The following is a 20,678-nucleotide window of genomic DNA, read 5'->3' as shown; positions in this document are numbered from 1 at the left end:
ATGTCAACACGTGAGGAAGACAGACAAACATTCAGGGGGCGACCCTGGGACTCACGGAGGTCATGGAGTGCCATGTGTCGGTTCGAGTTGCATGAGAACTTCACGGTCAGGATGTGACGACACTTGCCGACCACTCGGTGTCATGGCGCTACCTGGAATGTATCTTCTCTTCTTCATCTTCCTAGCATGCGTCCTTCAGGTCCTCAGCAAAGCAGACGGTAAGAGTTAAACTTCTTAAGCATCTTGTTGAACTTTTTGTAGGTACGTAATCAAAATGAAAACATGACACAAATGCTGCAGTTATTTTTCAATTTACAGTTAAAGTGAAAGCCTGACCTCCAGAAATATTTGGTGATTATGATGTTTTTTCTTCCCTAAGTTGGAAAACAAAAATATTCCAGATTTTAGTCCTATTTTGAAGGGCATGGCTACTATTCTCATTGGCTGTGCTGGATTTTCTCAGATTTTAAAGTGGACGAAAGATTGATTTAGGTTACAGACGTGTAATGGACTAAAGTTCAGTAGTTTTCTGTTAAAAACAAGAAGGCATGCTCACCTAGCACTACTGTATTTCAGCCTTTTTTGTTTGTTTGTTTTTAATTGGGTTGCTTTATATTTACTACATCAAACTGTTTAGCATAAAATAATTTACTGTAATTCTAGTATTAGCCTACTAATGAATTAGCATAGGTCGATGCTAAGCTACAGCCACACGCCAAAGCAACAAAACTCCTAAATTCATGAACTGAAAACCCTTTAACGTACAAGTCGTTCAACTGTACAATATGCCAGTACAGTACTTTGTGACCCCCTCCCGCCCCTCCCCCTTTATTTATGTGTTAATACACTATTGTTGTACGTAAATTGAATAGATTGAGTGGGTATATGTACTCATAATCTATTGTCTTCTATACATATGCATTATTTAACACCAACAAAATTAGCCTATGCAAAAGCGGTTAGCAAACACGAATATAGCATTAGCGCGCCAGCGAGGAAGGTAAACAAATACTACCATTTAGTTCAGTCACACACATCATTATATCTACATTACACATGTAATAGTGTCTTAAAAATCACTTACAGACGATGCTTCAACACATTATTTTATGGTTAAACGGTTAACAATCACAATCAGCATTAGCGCGTTAGCGGTTACCACTTAAGGCTGTTACAAAACACCCAAATAAATCTTAAACCTGTGTGAAGTGTTCTGCACTCAAACTACTAACCATAACACAAATGGTGCTGCAAGTTTGTTTTTTTCACATGCCGTTTTAGTGTTTGTGCAGGCGCCAGCTGCACAAAGCGTTCTCCAGCGTTCCAAACGCGCCAACCACTTCCTGGTGGAGGAGATCCTCCAGGGCAACCTGGAGCGGGAATGTTATGAGGAGCGCTGCACTTTTGAGGAGGCCAGGGAGTACTTTGAAGACAACGACAAGACGGTCAGCCCGATCAGTAGTACATCGCCTGCGCTCTCCTTCTGCGTCTAAACTTTCAACATGTTTGTAATCTCGACAGGACGAGTTCTGGCGCACTTACGACAGTAAGTTCATGACAATGAAATCTTGCTGACTGCCTGGCGGTAGCTACAAACCGGAAAGAGCATGTTTTACATTCGAAGACATTTAACGGTGATGGGACAATTCTACTCGAACGTTCTATGATGGGATCACAAGTAAACAAACCCTCCCATGCCATTTCACTAGGCAGAGATTGCGAAATAGGCTAATAGTCGAATGATGATTTTAGCATTCTTCTCTACACCGTAATAATAATAATAATGATAATAATTTAAGGAGTAATTAAAAATCCAGAAATTCCCTTAAAATGAAACCCTCACGGTTTGGATAGAGCAGCACTGTGAACTGTTGGGACAGGCTCATGCTCAACCACAAATTCAATTAGGAGAAGTGCTAAAATTTGATGGGTCGATTTTTAGTGACGCCAGAGAATCTGTGCTAAACATCTTCCCAATGTAATGTGCAAGTCAAGCTACCATATGAAAATAAGTCAAATGACAAAAGAGGAGCTTACTGATTATTGCTGAGAAGTCAATTTAGCGGCTGAAAACAATCTAAAGAAGCCTCAAGGCCGTAGGTTGTCTCCACTCTGCTCACATTCAGTGTATAGAATTGGTAGGTATAGCACTATTTACAACAATAAACATCGTAGTCCTCAATCCAACATTGCTCTTTTAATTTAGAATTCGCAATGCATGTTGTTTTGAACTGGATACAGAATTTGCACTTGAATTAAATGCTATTAAAATAAATAAATAAAGTGCACCTATTAGGCCCTATTTCCTGCAGATAGTAAAGTAGTTCGGCCTAATGGGGTATATGCCACGGAAGAGGCGGGACGTGATTTTGCACATCAGTTTGGTTCCGGTGTGGGTTGCGAACGCGCAACGAGGGTCACAAAGTCGGAAGCACACGTATTTTGTTGCAGTCCACACATCGCAAACCGAACCGGAACCAAACTGATGTACAAAAACAGCCCCACCTTTTCCGTGGCATATACCACATTGTTTGCAGCCAGGCAGAGGTGTGGGAATTAAAGGGATAGTCTTCCCTCTCTGCGCTGCTGCCCGGTGCCGGTTTCCGGGGGGGGGTGGGGGGTTCTCGCGGGGGGCCGGGTTCGCGGGGGGGGGGGTGGCGGCCGTCGGGGGGGGGCGGCTTGTTTGGGGGGGGGGTGGAGGTATGGGTGGGTGGGGGGTTGGGTGCTGGGGGTCGGGGTGTGTTCGGGGGTTTGGGGGTCGGGGGTGGTGGGGCCTGGGTCGTGGTGGATGGCGGGTTTGGGTGGGGTGCGGGGGGGTCGTGGGGGGATGGGGGCTGGGGACCGGTGGGGCGCTGTGGGGGCCCGCTGGGCCTCGTTCTGCGGCCTTGGGCTCGGGGGTGTGGGCCGGGGCTGGGGCGGGGGTGTTCCGGGTGTCTGGGTCGGCTCGCCGACCGGTGTCCGCTCGGGTGGCTTGGGGGTGGCCTTGGTGCTGCCGCGGCCTGGGGATTCCGGGGGGGGGGGGGGGGGGGGGGGGGGGGGGGGTGCTCGCTTTGCTGGACCGCGGTTGACGGCTTCTTTCTTTGGTGGTGGTCCTTATGCATGCCAGATCCGTCGCACCAGCATCTACTGAAACTCAACAGAAGTACCCTCTCCCTCCCACAGCCCCTTGAATCAGTTGGTGCTGGTGTCTGTGGTTCTCACTTTGCTTTATCTATCCTTCCCTCCTTCCTCTCTTTAGTTTTTCCTCTGGTCACTTGAGATCTTAATTTATTAGAAGTATGAGGTTTCTGGGGTTGGCATAAGACTCCGGTTTTGTAACCACGCAGGAGGGGTCTTGTTGGTGCTGGACTTCACTTTGATGGATTGGATGTACTGGCTTCTATTGATCTCACTCTGCCTTATCGATCCTTCCCTCCTTCCTCTCTTTAGTTTTTCCTCTGGGCTCTTGAGATCTCGCTAAATTTGCTGGAATTTAGAGGCTTCCGGGGTTGGCGTAAGACTTTGATTTTGTAATCATGGGGAAGGCAGGAAGTGTTTGGTCGGTGCTGGATGTCACTTTGATTTACCTTTCTTTTCTCTTTATTTCTTTTTTTTTCTGACCTTTTCTCTGGTCTCCTGACCATTTAAATCTCACGACTCTGGCAAGATTCTGAATACCTGGTTAAGGCGAAGGGTAATGGGATATTTATAAGGTTTTAGGTGAATGAATGAGTATAAATTTATAAGTATTTGCACGCACGCACACGCACGCACGCAAACGCACGCAAACGCACACACGCAAACGCACGCACGCACGCAAACGCACGCACGCAAACGCACGCACACATACACACACACAAAAAAAAAAAAAAAAAAAAAAAAAAAAAAAAAAAAAAAAGAAAAGAGCAATGATGACAAGACGTTGAATCGGTAAGACTACCGAATGAACAATTCTGAGCTCTTAGGAAAAAAAAAAAAAATAAAAAAAAAAAAAAAAAAAAATAAAGGGATAGTTTGGATTTTTGGACATGAATCTGTATTGCATCCTCACCTCCAGAGGCGTGCGATCGACACAGACTTACCCCTGACAGCGTTCCGTGACACGAGTTCTGGTCCGGTTTTGGTCGAGAGGATAGTCCGGCAAGTTGGCTGGGATCACGGAAATAAAATATTTTTCGTCTTAATTTTTAAAAAAAATAAATAAATAAAATAAAAATAATAATAATAATAATAATAAATAAATAAACAATTTGTGTTCAAAAGAGTGATACATCACAAAACTTGCCGGACTACTTTCCTCTCGTCCAAAACTGGACCAGGACTCGTGTCACGGACCGCTGTGAGCAGTGGCGGAGCCAGACTTTTATAAATAGGGGGGCCAGGGGGGGGGCCAAGGATACTTCATCCAAAGATGATGCCAAATTTGTTTTCATGAAAATTTATTTCAATCGGAGTCTCTATCGATGTTCAAATATATTTAAGTACATATTAAGCACAGGGGAGATTTTTGCACATAATGTGCCGTTTATTAAGAATGTATAAAATGTACAAAAAAAAAAATTCAGCACTGTTTAACTTGAATGAACTTGCACGCACACGCAGATACTGTATTCATGCAATTACAGTACTTTTATCAACATAACATAATATGAACATAATTCAAATTTGTATTAGAGTATGACTAAAGATCCTGTCTAAGTGCCAAACTCTCCTTGTCGTTTCATTTTCCACACACCCTATGAAAAATAAATTTATTACTCCAACTACTACTTCATTTACAACCACATAATTTATTAATGTGATTAATTATGTTAATAAATCCTCCACTTCTACCTGTAAATGCAAACGTCAGTTAGTGTCTGTTTGAACTTTCAACCATTGGAGGGTGCTATTGTATTGCATAACAACAACAACATACTTATTTTTAGCTTGCACAAAACTACGTTGCTTATTGATGTCCGTCCAAAACAATCTATCTGAACTAGAGGTGTCAGTGGATTAAAATTTGTAATCATAATTAATCGCATTACTTCAATAATTAACTGACTATTAATCACACATTAATTGCACATTTTATATCTCAATTTATACCTACATTTACAATAAAATGTACAATTTCAATATGGTTTTATTTTTTTTTTAGTCATTGATAGTGACAAGACGAGGTATGGTAGGACTCAGACGCAGGAGTAAGGTGGGCCACCAAGGCAACAGGTTTATTACCGGCCAACAGCTGTCTCCTCTCAAACTGAGAGGAGAGCGGGGAATCAAAAAAAGTGGAGAAAAAAAAAAGCGCTCCACTAGGGAGGAAAAAACAGGCAAAAGGTACTGGGGACAACAGAAGGCGCTCCGCTAGGGAGGAAAAAGGGCACAAGGCAAAAGGGGTAACTAAAGGCGCTCCACTGGGGAGGAAAAGGCACAAAAACAAGGCAAAAATACAAGGCACCGTGAACGAGGTCATGAGGACTGTGGGACGCTTCCATGCACTGACTGTGACACTTCGGCACTGAGGGTAGAATGCAGCTGGCTTTTATTGAGAGTCTTGATTGGTGGCAGGTGTTTGTAATCATGGGCGGGTGAGAGGAGAGTTAGGATTTTCAAAGCATGACAGGAAACATGGATAACAAAATAAAAGCATGGGCCGTCACGCCGGTGGCGGCGTGACAGATAGAGTAATTTCATAACAATTCAATTAAAAAAAATTAAAAATTCATTGATAGAGTAATTTCATAACAATTCAAGAAAAAAAAGTTTAAAAAAATAAAAATAAAATATGTGCTGTACTGTAAAACCAAACCAAAGCGTGAGTGATTTGTTTTGGTCATTTTTCTATCACTACAACATGGTATAATTGCATTTGTAAGACAATAGTGAAAGCTCAATGCATTTCTTTTTTCATATTAGGAGCTGCCTAATTTTTAACATGAAGTAACTTGTGAAATTATGCACATTTTTAAAACTGTAAAATACAACAGTCCCCACAAATATATGCATTCGCGCTTGGCTTTTATTTTGTTAAGTGAAATAGGATGTGCATTGTAAAATGACGAATTTTTACTGCATAGGAACCAGAAACGACCGATGTGTTCTTTTCATATTAATAGCTCTGTAATTTTAAACAATAAGTAACTTGCGAGTTTCTGCACATTTTAAAATTGTAAAATACAACTTGACGCCAATCCCCACACATTAGGTAGTATCATTTAATTTATTACTGCTAAATTGTGTTATAGTGACTCCTTTTTATGACGTCGGACGCTTTTATTTTGTTAAGTTCTCGGATGCGAGACGCAGCTGAGGCCGCTCTACTGTTACAGCGAACACATCGGTAGTTTCACTTTCACCTTGATGAGATATTTTGTGGAGATGCTGAATAAAATACGCCTCACATTTAAAGATAAATAGGCTTGTGCTCACTCCAACTGTCAAGACGGCGTCCATTCGGCTCTTTACTCTCACAGGGGTTTCAGAGTGCCCATGGACGCCTCTTGATGCTCGGTGCGAACGCAACGGCTAACCGAGTGCGTTCTTTCAAAGCAAGGCACGGGTGGTAGTGGTGAGACACAGTCCAAATGGCTCCTCCACCTATATTCTGCCCCTTAAACACTGTATTTTAGCTCCAGTGCATTTCTATTGGGTAGTTTTGACGTGGACGTTTCTACTGCGTGGTGACTAGAATTCCCTGAGTAGCGGCTTTCCAAATAAGGAGCGGTCGTTAATCGAGCGTTAAAAAAAAAAAAATGCCGTTAAAGGCACTTTAAGTAAACGAGATAACGCGACAATTTTGACACCCATAATCTGAACATAAAAGTTATTTTAAACAGTCACTCACATCTCACAGGCAAACAAACATGATATAGCCAAACGCCAACATGCATTCTTGATGTGCCGGTGTTCTGTCGGATCAGCATACCGGTACTCAGGAGACTGCTCCTTAAAACAGATGATTCTCCTTCTCCAGACTCCTAGTGAGGTGGATTATAATGCTTTGTCTTAAGTAACGCCAGCCACTGTTCAGGAGGGGCATAACAATTAGTAGGCGTCTGCTTGAAAAAAATGCTGGCAGGCTGCATCGGCAAGGCGTGCGACGTCACTGCGCCGGTGCCGTGATATGTCAATCATTTGGCGTCTGCTGGGTCCAATCACATTTCAGCAGGGGCACGTGCCACCCCGGCCCCCCCTCTGGCTCCGCCATTGGCTGTGAGGGGTAAGTCAATGTTGATCGCACACTACTAGAGGTGAGGATGCAATACAGATTCATGTCAAAAAAGCCAAACTATCCCTTTAAGTCATGTGACTTGACTCCAGTCACGCTTAATCACCAATTATTGGACATGCTTGACTAAAATTTGTAAAAGAGCTCACTTGAGTGACTTGGTGTGTGAGACCCAACTCAACTTGAACTACGTGTGACTTGTCCGGTCTGCTTGTCAACATTAGGAAATGTGCATTTCCAAGATAGTGTGCCATTTGTTGACCATGACCTGACTTAAGTGACTTGCTGACTTTGACCTTTAACGGGACTTGCTTGAATTTTGCCGAAGTGCTTTGAGACATGTGACTTGTGTGAATTCCTCTCATATTTGCTGTCAAGTACTGAATGCCTCCGTTGCTTAAGTCACAACACGTGATAAAAGTACAAGCGGATCAATTTGTTTATTATAGCCATCCTTTTTTTTTTTCTTTTTTTTTTCCTGACAGATAAGAACCATTGCAAGCCCAACCCCTGCCTTCATGGTGGGAACTGCACTACCAAGCAGGGGGGATTCCAGTGCTCCTGCTCCTCCCCACACCATGGACTCGTATGCCAACTGGAAGAGCAGGAAGACGTCACCAGCCAGGAAGATGAAGGGAGGCCGCAAAAAGTGGTAGCAGGTGAACCTCGGGGGACGGTTTGAAAATCCTCTCCGATCGTCTTGACAATCCTGCTTCAAACTTGTGTTGTGCTTTAGAAACGTTCCCGTGTCCCACTGAAGGGCCAAATGTTTGTCATCAGCTGTGCACGGCGACCTCTCACGCCTTCACGTGCTCCTGCGTGGCGGGATTCAAACTGCATAGCGATGGACGAAGCTGCCTGCCTGAAGGTTGTAAAACGACAACAAACGCTCACATACAACATCTGACATTTGATCTGCTCTTTCATTAGTGGAGTTTCCCTGTGGAAGACTTCCTGGTTTCCCTCAGACAGCAACAATGTGTCACCATGGAAACTGTCCCTGGCAGGTGAACACCAAAACCTTTTGTTATATTAGTCCACCAGACATGACGTAGGGGAGGATTGTATTCTAACAACATATAATAATGTGTAGACCCATTATCGGCACGAGCAGATTACCGGTGCCAACATTTGCCATTTTGACGAATATCAGCATTGGCTTGCTTTTTTTTTTTCATATCTGAAGGCCAATTAAAGCTGGTATCTATCTCTGAGCGGCAAATGTTTGCAAACATAGTAAATCTTATGTTTTCATCAGGGTTTGTAAAAGGTTGCAAAAATGTTTACAGTTTTTACTTGTCACAAAGAAAATATTGAACATGTCCTGACAGTTTTTCACCATTTGCGAACATCTTTTGAAACCTTTCACAAACGTTACAAGAGTTATTGCTGCTGACACTGGAAATTCCCTGAACTTTTTGCTTTGGTTAAAATTAAAATGGAAACAAGTGGAAGTTTAATCAGTAGGGATGTCCCGATCCCGATCACGTGATCGGAAACCAAGTCCCGATCACGTCATTTTCATCTGATCGGTATCGGGGAGAAAATAATCGGGGTTTTCATTTTTGGCTATTTTGATTTTATTATTATTATCATCATCATCATCATCATCATCTTAGGGGCTATAAAGCAACAAAATCATCCAGCTGTAAACAAAACCTTTAATTATTTAGTGCACTTCTGATGGCACCCCACAAAATTACTGGGATAGTTTTGTTCAAAAAAAAATAAAAAATAAAAAATTTGGAAGCACTTTTTTTTTCCCCCCCTCAATACTTTGCCGAGGAATCAGCAAAGGATTCGGTATCGCCAGATCCTCAAAATCAGGTGACTCGGACTCGGGTGCAAAAAAATGTGATTGGGACATCCCTATTAATCAGTTATGTTAACATTACTGAAAACTATTCACTATAGAAAAGTATTTACTTTTTTGTTCAAATTTTCAAACAAAGCTGTCTTTTCTGTGCATTTACATTAAAAGAAAACCATTAAACATGTTGGAAAATTTGAGAAGTTTGAACAAATATGCTTAATTTTTGGAAATTTTTTACGCTAATAATTGTTCTTTCACCGCAAAAGAATCTCGGCTGCAAATATCGATTAACGTCCTCCTTGCCTACTAATAATTAGTATCGTCATTGGCCCTGAAAAACATATCGGTAAATCACTTACGAATGTGCTTTTGTGGGTTTCATAATCATTCCCATGAACAACTTGGACATCTGGGTAAGCAAATCAAGCACACCTTTGCTAGAAGCCTCCACCTCTACCTTTCTGTTTTTAGAGAAAGTGCACTTGATACAAAGTCAAAATTATTTTTAAGGTTTCGTGCACATTATGTTACTATTATTTTTTTAATGCCCAACACACACAAAAAAATAAATCTGGCTCTGCGAAAGCAAGCGCGCCCCCATGAAGGTGTGGCTTGTCTCCAGGCATTGCTGCTGGGAAGCGGCGGTATGGAGCTTTGCGCCGGCGTTTTGTTGGGTCCGCGGTCCGTCCTGACCGCTGCCAGTTGCCTCCTACGGGAACCCGACCCCCAGCCCTCCAATTTTTTTGTCGTCGCTGGTAACCAACTTGATTTAAATCAAGATTTGTCTGATGGAACGACAAATAAAAAGTCTGCTGCTTTTTCCTCGTAGGTACCGCCGATACAACAATGTCCGTTAAGGCTTTCCACATCCACAAACGTTACCATGTAAATCACCATGACAACGACCTGGTCTTCCTGGAGCTCACCCACCCATTGCTGCTTGGCCCCGCCCTCCGCCACCTGTGTCTGCCCGCCAAGGACTTCAGTGAAAACATCCTGATGACTTCTGGGCGGGTCGGGGTAGCTGCAATCATGAACCAACACCTGGACCAGAACCTCGTCTACTTGAGTCTGGACGAGTGTCGTGGCCGGCTCAACGTCTCGCTCCCGCTCAGCAATAAAATGTTCTGCGTGACGGGACAGGCGGCACAGACGGCCGTGCCCGTTGAGAAGTCGACGGCGAACGGATCAAGTTCAACATCGTGGCAATGCGGCGGTCTGTTGTCCGCCATGCCACTCGCCACGGTGGAAAGAGGAACCGCGTTTCTCACGGGGCTGCTCATCGTGCCGCCGAAAGGATGTCTGGGGAACGGGCTGGTTTTTACCAAAGTGTCCCGACATCTGGTCTGGATCAGACGACATCTGGAGGCCATCGAGTCGCGCGAGCACACAAACAAACAGTCAAAAAGAAATTAAAGGGAGACAAACTCACCAGTCGACCGCTCAGCTTCTGGTGAATGTTCTCGTTCGTGTATTACGAGAAAATCGGTCTCGGGTCCACATTGTAGTTCTGCCTTCCCTCAGAGGGCTGTTACGTAATGCATGTAACTGTAGAATCACCTCATCCTATTATTAAGTGTATACAACAAATTGTTAAAATAACTCATTTTGAAAACACAAGTCCAGGAAAACAGTTAGATTTTTTAAAAGCTGTTTGCAGGATCTCAATGCTATTACAATTGAAAGCGATTTGCAATTTTGGCCTAAATTGGAACATGCAGGCCACATCAAATTATTTTTGTGCAATTAATTGAAATTCAATTACTATTTCAATTATTACACTTCACAATTACAAAAATCAGCATAATAGTAAAAAATAATAATAATTAGGGATGCACAATAATATCAGGAATTATCGAGCAATTTGACGTCATAAAGATAAACCAGATCCTAAAGAAAATCGCCGATAATAATCAACATACCACGTTGGTCTGTCTGTTGTGGCTCAAGTTTGTGCCCAACTCCTCAACTCCTGTCGGTCGTGTCGCATATTTGTGACGTCATAATCAAGGTTATTTTTAGTTAACTAAAACTAACAAAAAAAACAAACTAAAATTCAAAAAACAATTTCGTTAATGAAGTAAAATAAAAAAAAATACTTTTTCAAAAACGAAAACTAACAAACTACATTTTATGTTGACAAAACTAACTAAAAACGAAGAAAAATGTCCTTCGTTTTTCGTCTTTGGTAAAATTAATTTAATGCATGTGTTTTTGGAGATTATTTTAAACGTGATTTTAAGTAGATTTATTTTGAGATTAACCGGAATAAGGACGATTGAAAATTTGTCACACAGAAGTGATGTCATCTAGAAGCAGCTAATAGAAAAGCACCTTCAGATGACATCGCTCCCCTGTTTTTTGTTTTTGTTTTTTTTTTTAAATATTGTGCACATGTAATACACACAAACACACACACACACACACAAAACCAAAACCCTAAAACTAATACTGAAACTAAAACTAAGCATTTATTAAATAACTCAAACTAATAAAATCTAACAAAACCACCCTGAAAACTAATTAAAACTACTGGTAACTAAATAAAATTTAAAAAAACTCAAAACGAAATAAAAACTAACTCAAATGAAAAATTCCAAAACTACAATAACCCTGGTCTGGTCAGAATGCGCGCGACCTCGTGTTGACAGAAGATGCATCATGGCGACTGCCATGTCACCAGTGGGGGCTTTCTTTACTTTCTCCCCAAAATGTTTCCCTCACAGTTTTTTTGTTTCATTTTTAAAACACGACTGTTTTGTTACTGGTTGTCTTTGAAGCAGAGAGACCAATAAAATTCAGCTTCAAGCTGCTTTACCGACAATGTTTCAATGTATTTGTACACGTTACACTTATAGTAGGACTCAAAAGTTATGTTTGTATTCAAGTTCATTTTGCAAACCATTATTGGCTTATCGTTTATCGACATCGGCACTTTCTAAATTATTGGTTTATCAGCATCGGTTGAAAAAAGGCATGATTGTGCTTGTGCATCTGTATTAATAATGGTTACATTTATACATTTGCACCTTTTTACATTTTAAAATAACGTAATAAATTTTGTTTAATCCAAAATGTTGCATAATTAGTTAGGGATGTAATGATACCGGCAATATCGTGATATCAAAACTGCCACAATATCGCCATTGTCGTCATGTTCACGATATTTAAAAGCCACACATCTGTTAAAAAAAAAAAAAGTCGGGTTGATTTCCATTTGTGCAGTTCTAGCACCCTCAGGTGGCTAGTTTTTTTTTAGTGCAGCTTAATCTTCATTAGGTATGTTTTGGCCCCTCTATGTTTAAAATACACCAATTGTCCAATGAAGGAGATTGTAATATGCTTGTGAAGCGAGTCAATACGTGGAGTGGAACTCAATGTGTGCTTGCATTAGCGTGTAATCTCTTATTAGAGATTGGAGGTCGTTTATATGTATTGCTGTTATGTACGAAAGAACAATATTGTTTTGTTTTTAGTATGAGCTCATTTTTTTGACAATGTGACCTTTTTAAATATTGCCAAACTCCCCACAATATCATGAAAATAATCGTATCGTGATCTTCATATCCTGATATCGGATTGTGATTTTTGGATATCGTTACATCCCTAATAATTAGTGTTTCAAAGAACTTTATTTGTCTTTTTTTTTTTTTATATATATGATTTTTTTGTTTTGTACCAAAAAGTAAATGATCGTCCTCATCGTGATTTCAATTACTACCAAAATAATGGTGATTAATTAATATTTTCTTCATAATCGAGCAGCCCTCTATGGTGTGGGAACCTTTGGATCACTGATTGAGATTGTGAACAGGACGAAAATGTGAGGATATTAAACGTCTGTTATGCATGATTGACAATGTTGAAGAATGAAGGCGTCACAGAGAATACAAATCAATACAAATACAAGTCTTTTCATTTCATGATGTGTAGCACGTGACAAAAAAAAAAAAAACAATAAAAAGATTTAGAAATTGAGTTTAAACAGCCTAGGAAATGGATGACAACGGAGGGAAGGGATTCTGTTTGCTGACCACCAGCTTCTGGTGCTGATGTGAGATGTAACCTTTGATGTGACCCTGAGAGCAGAGAAACCATGTCAGCAATTCCTCCCCGTGTATGTGCGATCGTGTACTTGTGCGCACTCACCATATAAATGAGGTTCGCCAGGATGCACTGCACCTCGTCCACGTCAACATCTTCCACCTTCATCATCTTCAGGGCCACCAGGAACGTGTCCAGAGGCAACTGGTGGGTCTTCAGCAGCAGGTAGCTAAACGCGCATGGCAAGAAGAATCTCAGTTGGATGGACCCTCAAAAAAAAAAAATAAAAGTGAAAGAAAGCACCGCTCACACTTTCTTGAAGAGGTTCCTGTATGTGATGATCTTGAGCTTCTCCAGGATAAGAAAGATGCCACAGCGGATGAAGAAGGTCTCGTGTTTGGACAGAGCCTCGTTAAGCAACAGCAGGTTCCCGTCACTGATTCACAAATACATAAAACACAAAAATATATAAATATGCATTTTAAATGCTTTAAGTGTCCCAGACATATACTTTTTTTTTTCCAATGCTAGAGCACACAGAAGGCTTTGATGCAGACTCAACTGCAAAGAATGGGTGAAGTAAGGGCAGTAATGACAAAAACGGCCAGAAGATGGCAGCAGAGTATAAGAGATCAACTAGGGCCATTGTTGAAAACAAGCTGATTTCCCCACAATTCTAAACAGATTTGTGAATAAGGATGGAACTTATGCCCAATTTACACTGACTGCAGAACGGATGCGGTGCGTTGTCCGTACGGACACCGCAAGAAAAGAAAGCATTCGAGTCTGTGTGTCAATTCGCACAATGTCGCACAATGTGCGGTGCGGAACGGAAGCAGAAGGTGTTCTATTTTTTCCGGACGCTGCAAACGGATTTTCATGAAGCTGAAGAAATTACACTCAACTCCCCAACATGAACCCCCGTGATCTTGTGGTCTGGCGGGTGCAAATTTCCAGAGACACAAAGCACGTGGTGTGAATTGCAGTCAGTGCGGAAGCCGTAGGAAATCGCACCATGTCCATTCCGCAGTCAGTGTGAATTGCGCGTTAACTAATGCTAATTGCTGCAAAACAGACAGATACAAACATACTTTCTTCCCCTGATGAAAGAAGAGACTAATCTTTCTTTTGGTAGGTTCCATGTTTTGATAGTAAAAGAACAATGTTGTGTGGGCCTTGCAAAATCAGTCAAAATAGCGAAAGGGGGTTGCGTCACTGAAAATGGCTGCGAGTGAATGAGTTAAAGGGATAGTTTATTAAAGAACTAAAACTAATAAAAACAGAACAACCCGGAAAACTAATAAAAACTAACTAAAATGAAAAATTCCCAAACTGTAATAACACTACTGCCATATTACAAATAAAATATATTTTATTATATACTGTAGCATTTTTCTAAATATGCAAAAGCACAAATACATTATTTGTACAATTTTTAGGATTAAACACAATTTTTCTTCATCACATTATGTGGCCCTTGAGTCCTTCTGATTTTCTGTATGAGGCCCTCAAATGAAAAAGTTTGAACATAATGTCTCCATTTGTCATTCTGTCTTGCAAACCAGACTGGAGTAGATCATGACGATTCTTTGCACAGATAGGTTGAAGCAGAAATTGGTGTCAATCAAATAAATCTTTTTCAATCAAAAATCGATTCTGAATCAAATCGCAGACCCAAAAATCCTAATCGAAGCAAATCGTGACCGTCAAAGACTGCCACCCTAAAAAGTCATACGCACTCGTCCTACCTGACAGCTTGGGTGACTTGCGCAAACTGCAGGAGGTCGTACTTCTCCAGGAGCTGAAGAGTCGGCATGTGGCCCTAAAATGCCAGCAAGTGCAAGTTATTGCAATTCAAATGATTGTTCCAGGGCCGTGAACCTTTCTGACCAGCAGCATCTTGACAGGCAGCAGGTAGATGAGAATCATGCGCTTGTTCTTCTGACTCGCGCGATGGCAGTGTCGGAAGGAATAGGACAGAAACTCCTCGGCTGTGCGGGCACAACAGACGCGACAGATTTTGCACTCGCCCTAGGCCATCTCCATTTGGCCTGATGACATCATAAGCAAAGCTTGTACCTGGTTTGAAATCGCTGTCAAACATGGCCTTGCGGCCCACGTAGTATTTGTACGTGACCTTCTGAGCGGGACTGTAGTCGTTCTTCAAGTTGGAGCTGTCGATAGCCCTGATGAGCGGCTTGCACAAATGCAGCTTATTGATCTGAATCCAAAATAGAAGAATCGTCAATATCAGTCTAAAACTGCCATCCAAACATACAAAAGACTTGAGACCTTAAAGTAGATCTTGAAGAGCTGGTTGCTTAGAAACATCATGCCCCACTTCTTGGAGTCCTCGATCCCGGCTCGGCTGCAAAGTATCAACACGGCAATGAGATTCTGGTAAGAAGGTTCAGAGCAAGGTTATTTATTTGAGTTAACTAAAACTATCAAAAAAAATAATAATTCATTAACGATATAAAATAAAAACGAAAATGCTTTAAAAAAAAAAGAAAAAAAAAAGAAAACTAACAAACTAAATTTTATGTTTGCAAAACTATAATTATGGCAATAATGCCCTTTGTTTTAGTCTTTGGTAATTAATTTAATGCATGAGCCTTTGGGGATGATTTTAAATGTGATTTGAAGCATTTATTTTGATGTTAACCGGAATAAGGATGTTTGAAAGGGTGTCACACAGGAATGACATAATCTCACAGCAGCCAATAGAAAAGCACCTTCAGATGACGTCACTCGCATGGTGTTTTTTGAATACTGCGCACAAGTAATACACATTTAAAAAACAAAACAAAACAAAACAAAAACTAATACTGAAACTAACTACAAGTAAACTAAAACTAAGCATTTATCAAATAACTAAAACTAATAAAAACTAACAGAACCCCCCCTGAAAACTAATTAAAATGAACTAAATTTAAAAAACAAAACTCAAAACGAAATAAAAACTAACTAACATGAAAAATTCCAAAACTATAATAACCCTGGTCCAGAGAGAACAAGCTTTCAGACACACATTCACACCTACGGTTGATATAGAAAGGCTACACACCCCTGATCAAATCCCAAGTTTCTGTTATATAAAAAAAAAAAGATTAAATAAATCATTAAAAAAAAAATCTATCATGAATGTAATCTATAACAGTGTATATGTCCACCTCAAGATATTTGAGAGAGGAAGTAAAAATAACCAACTGGGTTTACGCTAACACTAGCTGCCAATTTGAACTGTTCATAATTCCTTTCACCATTACAAGTGCCCTAGTTCTAGCAGGGAAATAAAAAAAATAAAAAAAAATAAAAAATAAAAAGTCCCAAAAGGTGACACTTCCTCCACCATTCTTCACTGTACGTACGTATGGCGTTCTTTTAGTGAAAAGCAGTTTGTGTCACAAATTCCTTTTAGAGTAACAGGATGAACACAAAGTTGAACCTTTGTGTCAGTTTGGACTAGCGATGTCACGTTACCAGAAATTTAGTAGTCGATGCCGATACCATTGAAATTCCACGATTCTCGATGCCATTTTGATACCATGGTAAAAATAGAAAATAAAAAATAAATCCCCTGTACTTCAACATACACTCCTTTATTAGAAGTGAACAAACGGCACTGTGTTCTTAAAGGGATACTTCACTTATTTAGCACATTATAGCAATAAAAAGTTAATTTTTTTTCCTGTAATTAATGTGATACTTTCATTATTTTTCACATACAATTAGTACCTTTAAAAACACATTTTGCAACTTGCTGTCGACTGAAAATGACATCACAAGGGCTCAGGTAACCAACGACAGCTCACCTGTTTTCTAGGTTTGGTCATGTGACATTCACAAGCTGAGCTGTGATTGGTTACCTGAGCCCTTGTGATGTCATTTTCAATCGACAGCAAGTTGCAAAATATGTTTTTAAAAGGTACTAATTAGTGTTGTTCCAATATTGATACTGGTATCGGCAGAGGCTCCGATACTGCATTAAAACAGTGGTATCGGTGAGTACTCACAAGTCACGTGCCGATACCATTAATTACAACGCTAATATAGGACGTTGGATGCAGCATCTTGTGTCTTGCTCGTGCACAACATTGACTGATATGTGACATGTTCACTGTATACCGATCTAAGGTATCCTATTGGCCCTTTAATGCTCTGAACCAATGGCAGGACAGCTTTTTCATGTTGAGGGAAAAAAAACCTTAGGTATCGGTATCAGCCGATATTGCAAAGCTGGGTATCGGAATCGGTATCGAGGGCCAAGAAACAGTATCGGAACAACACTAGTACTAATTGTACATGAAAAAGAATGAAAATATAAAATTTATTATAGGCAAAATATTAATGTTTGACTGCAAAAAATGGCTAAATAAATTAAAGTATCCCTTTAAGTGTCATATGGAACTTTTTTTTTTCCCTTACGCCTCGCTAACAGACTGGTATTGCACCAAAGTTGTGCCCCTGTATAACTCAAGGTGCGTTCAATGAACAGGCAACACAGTAGGAAATCACACTTATGCATAGATAAAGCTCAGACGACGGTCAGAGCGACAGGTTGTGACGCATTTTTGACACTTCCCTTAAAAAATAAGTGGAGTGTGAATGATTTTGTTCCCAGTTTCTAGTATTTGATTGATTATGGAAGAGCGGAGACTTGTACGCGCGCTCATGCAACATTACATTGAGTCATTGTAGTGCCACTGTATGACCAATATTTCAAATGGACGATATCAAACGCAATCAAATACAGTAATATGGCATGCAATGTGAAAGCACATACAGTATATACATAAATATATACAGTATGTACATAAATTAACATGTATACATCCTACTGTTTTGAATGAATAAAAAATAAAAATTTGAAGTTCTTTTGTCAGTTTTAATGCTGCTTTTGCTGATGTTTTAGATTTTTGTCGAGGTATCGTTTCAGTACCGGTATCGAGGTATTTTATGCAGGTACAGTATCGAAGTCAAAATTTGGGTATTGTGACAACACTATATGGAACACAATTGTGCTGTAAAAGTTTGTTTGATTGATGAGTATTACTGACTTGTCGCTGGCACAAACTCGAAAGCAGCTCATGAGGTGCTCGGCTGCCTTTTCCAGCATTTCACTCGGTTGACCTTTGCCCTTCTGTTGCAACTGCTGCTCTGCCTGGAGGCACATACAGTAGATGTTCAGCTTCATTGAACAAAAACATTTGAACAATAAAACCCACAAAGTCCCCAGTACTTTCTTCTCTTACATTGTTAGCAAATATCCTGAGATCCAGAGTGACAGTGAACATGACAGGCAGCGCCCTAAATAGGCACAAAGACAGAATCCTACTTTCCACATGACAACAATTTTCTTTGCCTAAACTAAAGCCACATGAATATTGAACAGATGCACAAATCGGGCGTGATTCTCAGTATGCTTGCAATTCACTCACCAGTTCTCCTCTTTGTGCGACTGAAACGCCCTCAAAAAGGATGTGAGCAGTCAAGGAGGTCACAGTGAGTCTTGATGTGCAATGTGATGACAATTGATTACTGATTGAATGCCGATGCCCTTATAAAAGGATATTGGACGACAATGGTCTGGAACTTGTATGCTTCTATAAAGTCGTGATTGGCAACTGCATACGTACACCTGGCAAACGACGACGACCGCTGTGAGATACACATCATCACCCTTTCTCAAATTATGAACCCAATGACCCAGCACACCTGAGATGAGCAGCCACCATCTCGTCGTACGGCGGCTCAAGAACCTGTTGACATTTGTCCTCTGGATTGGCCAGCTGAAAACACACACAAGAATCGACATCTCTCGTCTGAGCAACATTGGGCGTAGGGCTGCTTGATTATGAAGAAAATATTCATCACACATTTTTTGGGGGGTACAAAACAATAACATGTTTAAACGTAAAAAAATCCACCCGTCATTTAAGTGGGTGTTGCCACACCTGGAGGCGGGGGTTGGCGACATGTGGGTGTTTAAAGGAAAGCAGTTCAGCGCATTGGGCACCCTTTTGGTTGTCAATTGCTTCATATGCCTGCAGGGGGACAAGAAGACTGTTGAGTTGACGAATACGTCCACAAATATACTGTAATGTAGATGATGTCAAACATCACCTGTTGCAGATACTGGTTGATGGTGATGTGAGCCATGATGTCCTCGTCAAAGAGTAGCCTCTCCCTGAGCAAATCATGTTAAAATTTAATTATTATTAAATAATAATAAAATAAAAAATAAAAATAAAAAAACACCCACAATGGAATTCAGCACATCAGGGGTAATTTCAAAGTAAAAATAACAGTCTGGAAATGGATTGAAAAAAAGCCAATATGACGTTGCACACATTTGCATGTATATTATTCTACTTCTCGCCCATAGTCAGCTCAGGTAGGCACCACCAGGTTCCGCATAGTAATGGATCTTGGAGTCAAGTGAGATCATGGTGAATTTTGTCATGTGGCAATGCCACCGACACAGAGAAGCAGCAAGAGCCAGTAAGATGTTGTCTTAGAGAAATGATTATTTTCTCCAGACAGGAATGGCCAATATTCCACATTTATAGTGGATTTGTTCTAGATTCTAGAATTAAGAATTTTCTTTCACACTTATCCTCATTGGGTGAGCTCACTTTAATGGAGCCTATTTCAGATGGTTTTAGGGCACATTCTGACTCAAGACTTATCACCTGTTCGGGAAATTGCATGGCACATTTACACAAACAATGATTTACACTCACATTATTGACAAATTTTCATTTCCGAATCCCAATTAAGAGAATAGTCATGATTTTGAATGTGCGGGTTAGGAAAAAGGCAACATTTTTCATTAATATCGACTAATATTACTGGAAAAACTACACCGACGTTTAAACAGAAATAGAAGACGCAATAGACATCACACTAAATTAACCTATTCACGGCCAACCGACTGTAATCACGGTAAAATAACAGTTCACGCCAGGCTCCGGGGACTGAGCAATCGGAGCCGTTCACGGCAAAATAACAAAAAGCAGAAGCGTTGTAGGTCACGGCAAAACAACCAGTACCTACGCTAAACAAAAATTCAAAAAGAGTGAGAGTCACGCACGGTGATGCGATATGAAAACAGCAACGTCGTATGACTTAGATAGCTCTGTCCGTGTTTTTGGAAGAGGAACACTTCATGCACGCGACTTAATCCAACAGTGAAGAAACTTGTATTGAAAACATACTAAACAGCTACTAAAAGGCTACGTTTTAGCACTTCAACTGTGCGTGAAATATTACCAAATTACACTCGATTTCGAACATCCAAACACTATATCGATAAATATTGTTGACTATGTATAAGAACTTACCTTTATTCTAACATCGTTTCTGATAAATAGGCATTCAAATGAAGTTTCATATGAATTACCATCCGGGTCCTGATGCTATTCTGGAGTGCACTTCCGGTGCAAACTTCTTCTTCGCTCACGTTTGGCACATGGGGCGAAACACATTGTTGCCCTCGTCTGACCAGCCAATAGTATTGATTGTTGAACGAAATCAGAAAATATATGAGACATAAAGAGGTTTCAGCACTTAATCATTTCACGTATGCATAATATAGTGCACATTGGACTGTGGTCCGACCTA

The 20,678-nt window shown here is 40.6% G+C and overlaps 2 protein-coding genes across 2 annotated transcripts; one reads left to right on the top strand and one right to left on the bottom strand.

Moving 5' to 3' along the window:
- The first annotated feature begins 23 nt into the window (after nucleotides 1–23).
- prozb (protein Z, vitamin K-dependent plasma glycoprotein b) lies at nucleotides 24–11,821 on the top strand. The gene is made up of 8 exons (XM_077513978.1): nucleotides 24–218; nucleotides 1,282–1,445; nucleotides 1,522–1,546; nucleotides 7,681–7,854; nucleotides 7,932–8,063; nucleotides 8,126–8,202; nucleotides 9,631–9,763; nucleotides 9,838–11,821. Exons 1-8 carry the CDS (start codon nucleotides 92–94, stop codon nucleotides 10,422–10,424), a joined length of 1,419 nt encoding a protein of 472 aa, XP_077370104.1. The 5' UTR covers nucleotides 24–91; the 3' UTR covers nucleotides 10,425–11,821.
- pcid2 (PCI domain containing 2) lies at nucleotides 9,825–20,555 on the bottom strand. Its single transcript, XM_077513980.1, has 15 exons — nucleotides 20,399–20,555; nucleotides 19,179–19,242; nucleotides 19,010–19,099; nucleotides 18,771–18,844; nucleotides 18,628–18,693; nucleotides 18,494–18,535; nucleotides 18,308–18,362; nucleotides 18,113–18,216; nucleotides 15,345–15,420; nucleotides 15,132–15,273; nucleotides 14,943–15,043; nucleotides 14,801–14,874; nucleotides 13,363–13,488; nucleotides 13,158–13,281; nucleotides 9,825–13,087 (listed from the first exon to the last, which is right to left on the bottom strand). Exons 2-15 carry the CDS (start codon nucleotides 19,212–19,214, stop codon nucleotides 12,998–13,000), a joined length of 1,200 nt encoding a protein of 399 aa, XP_077370106.1. The 5' UTR covers nucleotides 19,215–19,242; nucleotides 20,399–20,555; the 3' UTR covers nucleotides 9,825–12,997.
- Between the last annotated feature and the right edge of the window lie 123 nt (nucleotides 20,556–20,678).

Source organism: Festucalex cinctus, chromosome 2 (genome assembly GCF_051991245.1).
Source record: "Festucalex cinctus isolate MCC-2025b chromosome 2, RoL_Fcin_1.0, whole genome shotgun sequence".
Classification (NCBI taxonomy): domain Eukaryota; kingdom Metazoa; phylum Chordata; class Actinopteri; order Syngnathiformes; family Syngnathidae; genus Festucalex; species Festucalex cinctus.
The sequence above is the reverse complement of the archived record's forward strand: the minus strand, read 5'-3'. Positions and strand labels throughout refer to the sequence as shown.

Bases quoted from the DNA above. Each gene is read 5' to 3' on its own strand.
- prozb (XM_077513978.1), top strand. From the start codon at position 92: ATGAGAACTTCACGGTCAGGATGTGACGACACTTGCCGACCACTCGGT. The intron at 8,064-8,125 runs GTTGTAAAACGA...CTCTTTCATTAG, and splicing joins ACGAAGCTGCCTGCCTGAAG to TGGAGTTTCCCTGTGGAAGA. The intron at 9,764-9,837 runs GTAACCAACTTG...TTTTCCTCGTAG, and splicing joins CAATTTTTTTGTCGTCGCTG to GTACCGCCGATACAACAATG.
- pcid2 (XM_077513980.1), bottom strand. From the start codon at position 19,214: ATGGCTCACATCACCATCAACCAGTATCTGCAACAG. The intron at 18,694-18,770 runs GTGTGCTGGGTC...GTCGTTTGCCAG, and splicing joins ATGGTGGCTGCTCATCTCAG to GTGTACGTATGCAGTTGCCA. The intron at 15,274-15,344 runs GTCTCAAGTCTT...TTTTGGATTCAG, and splicing joins TCTTCAAGATCTACTTTAAG to ATCAATAAGCTGCATTTGTG.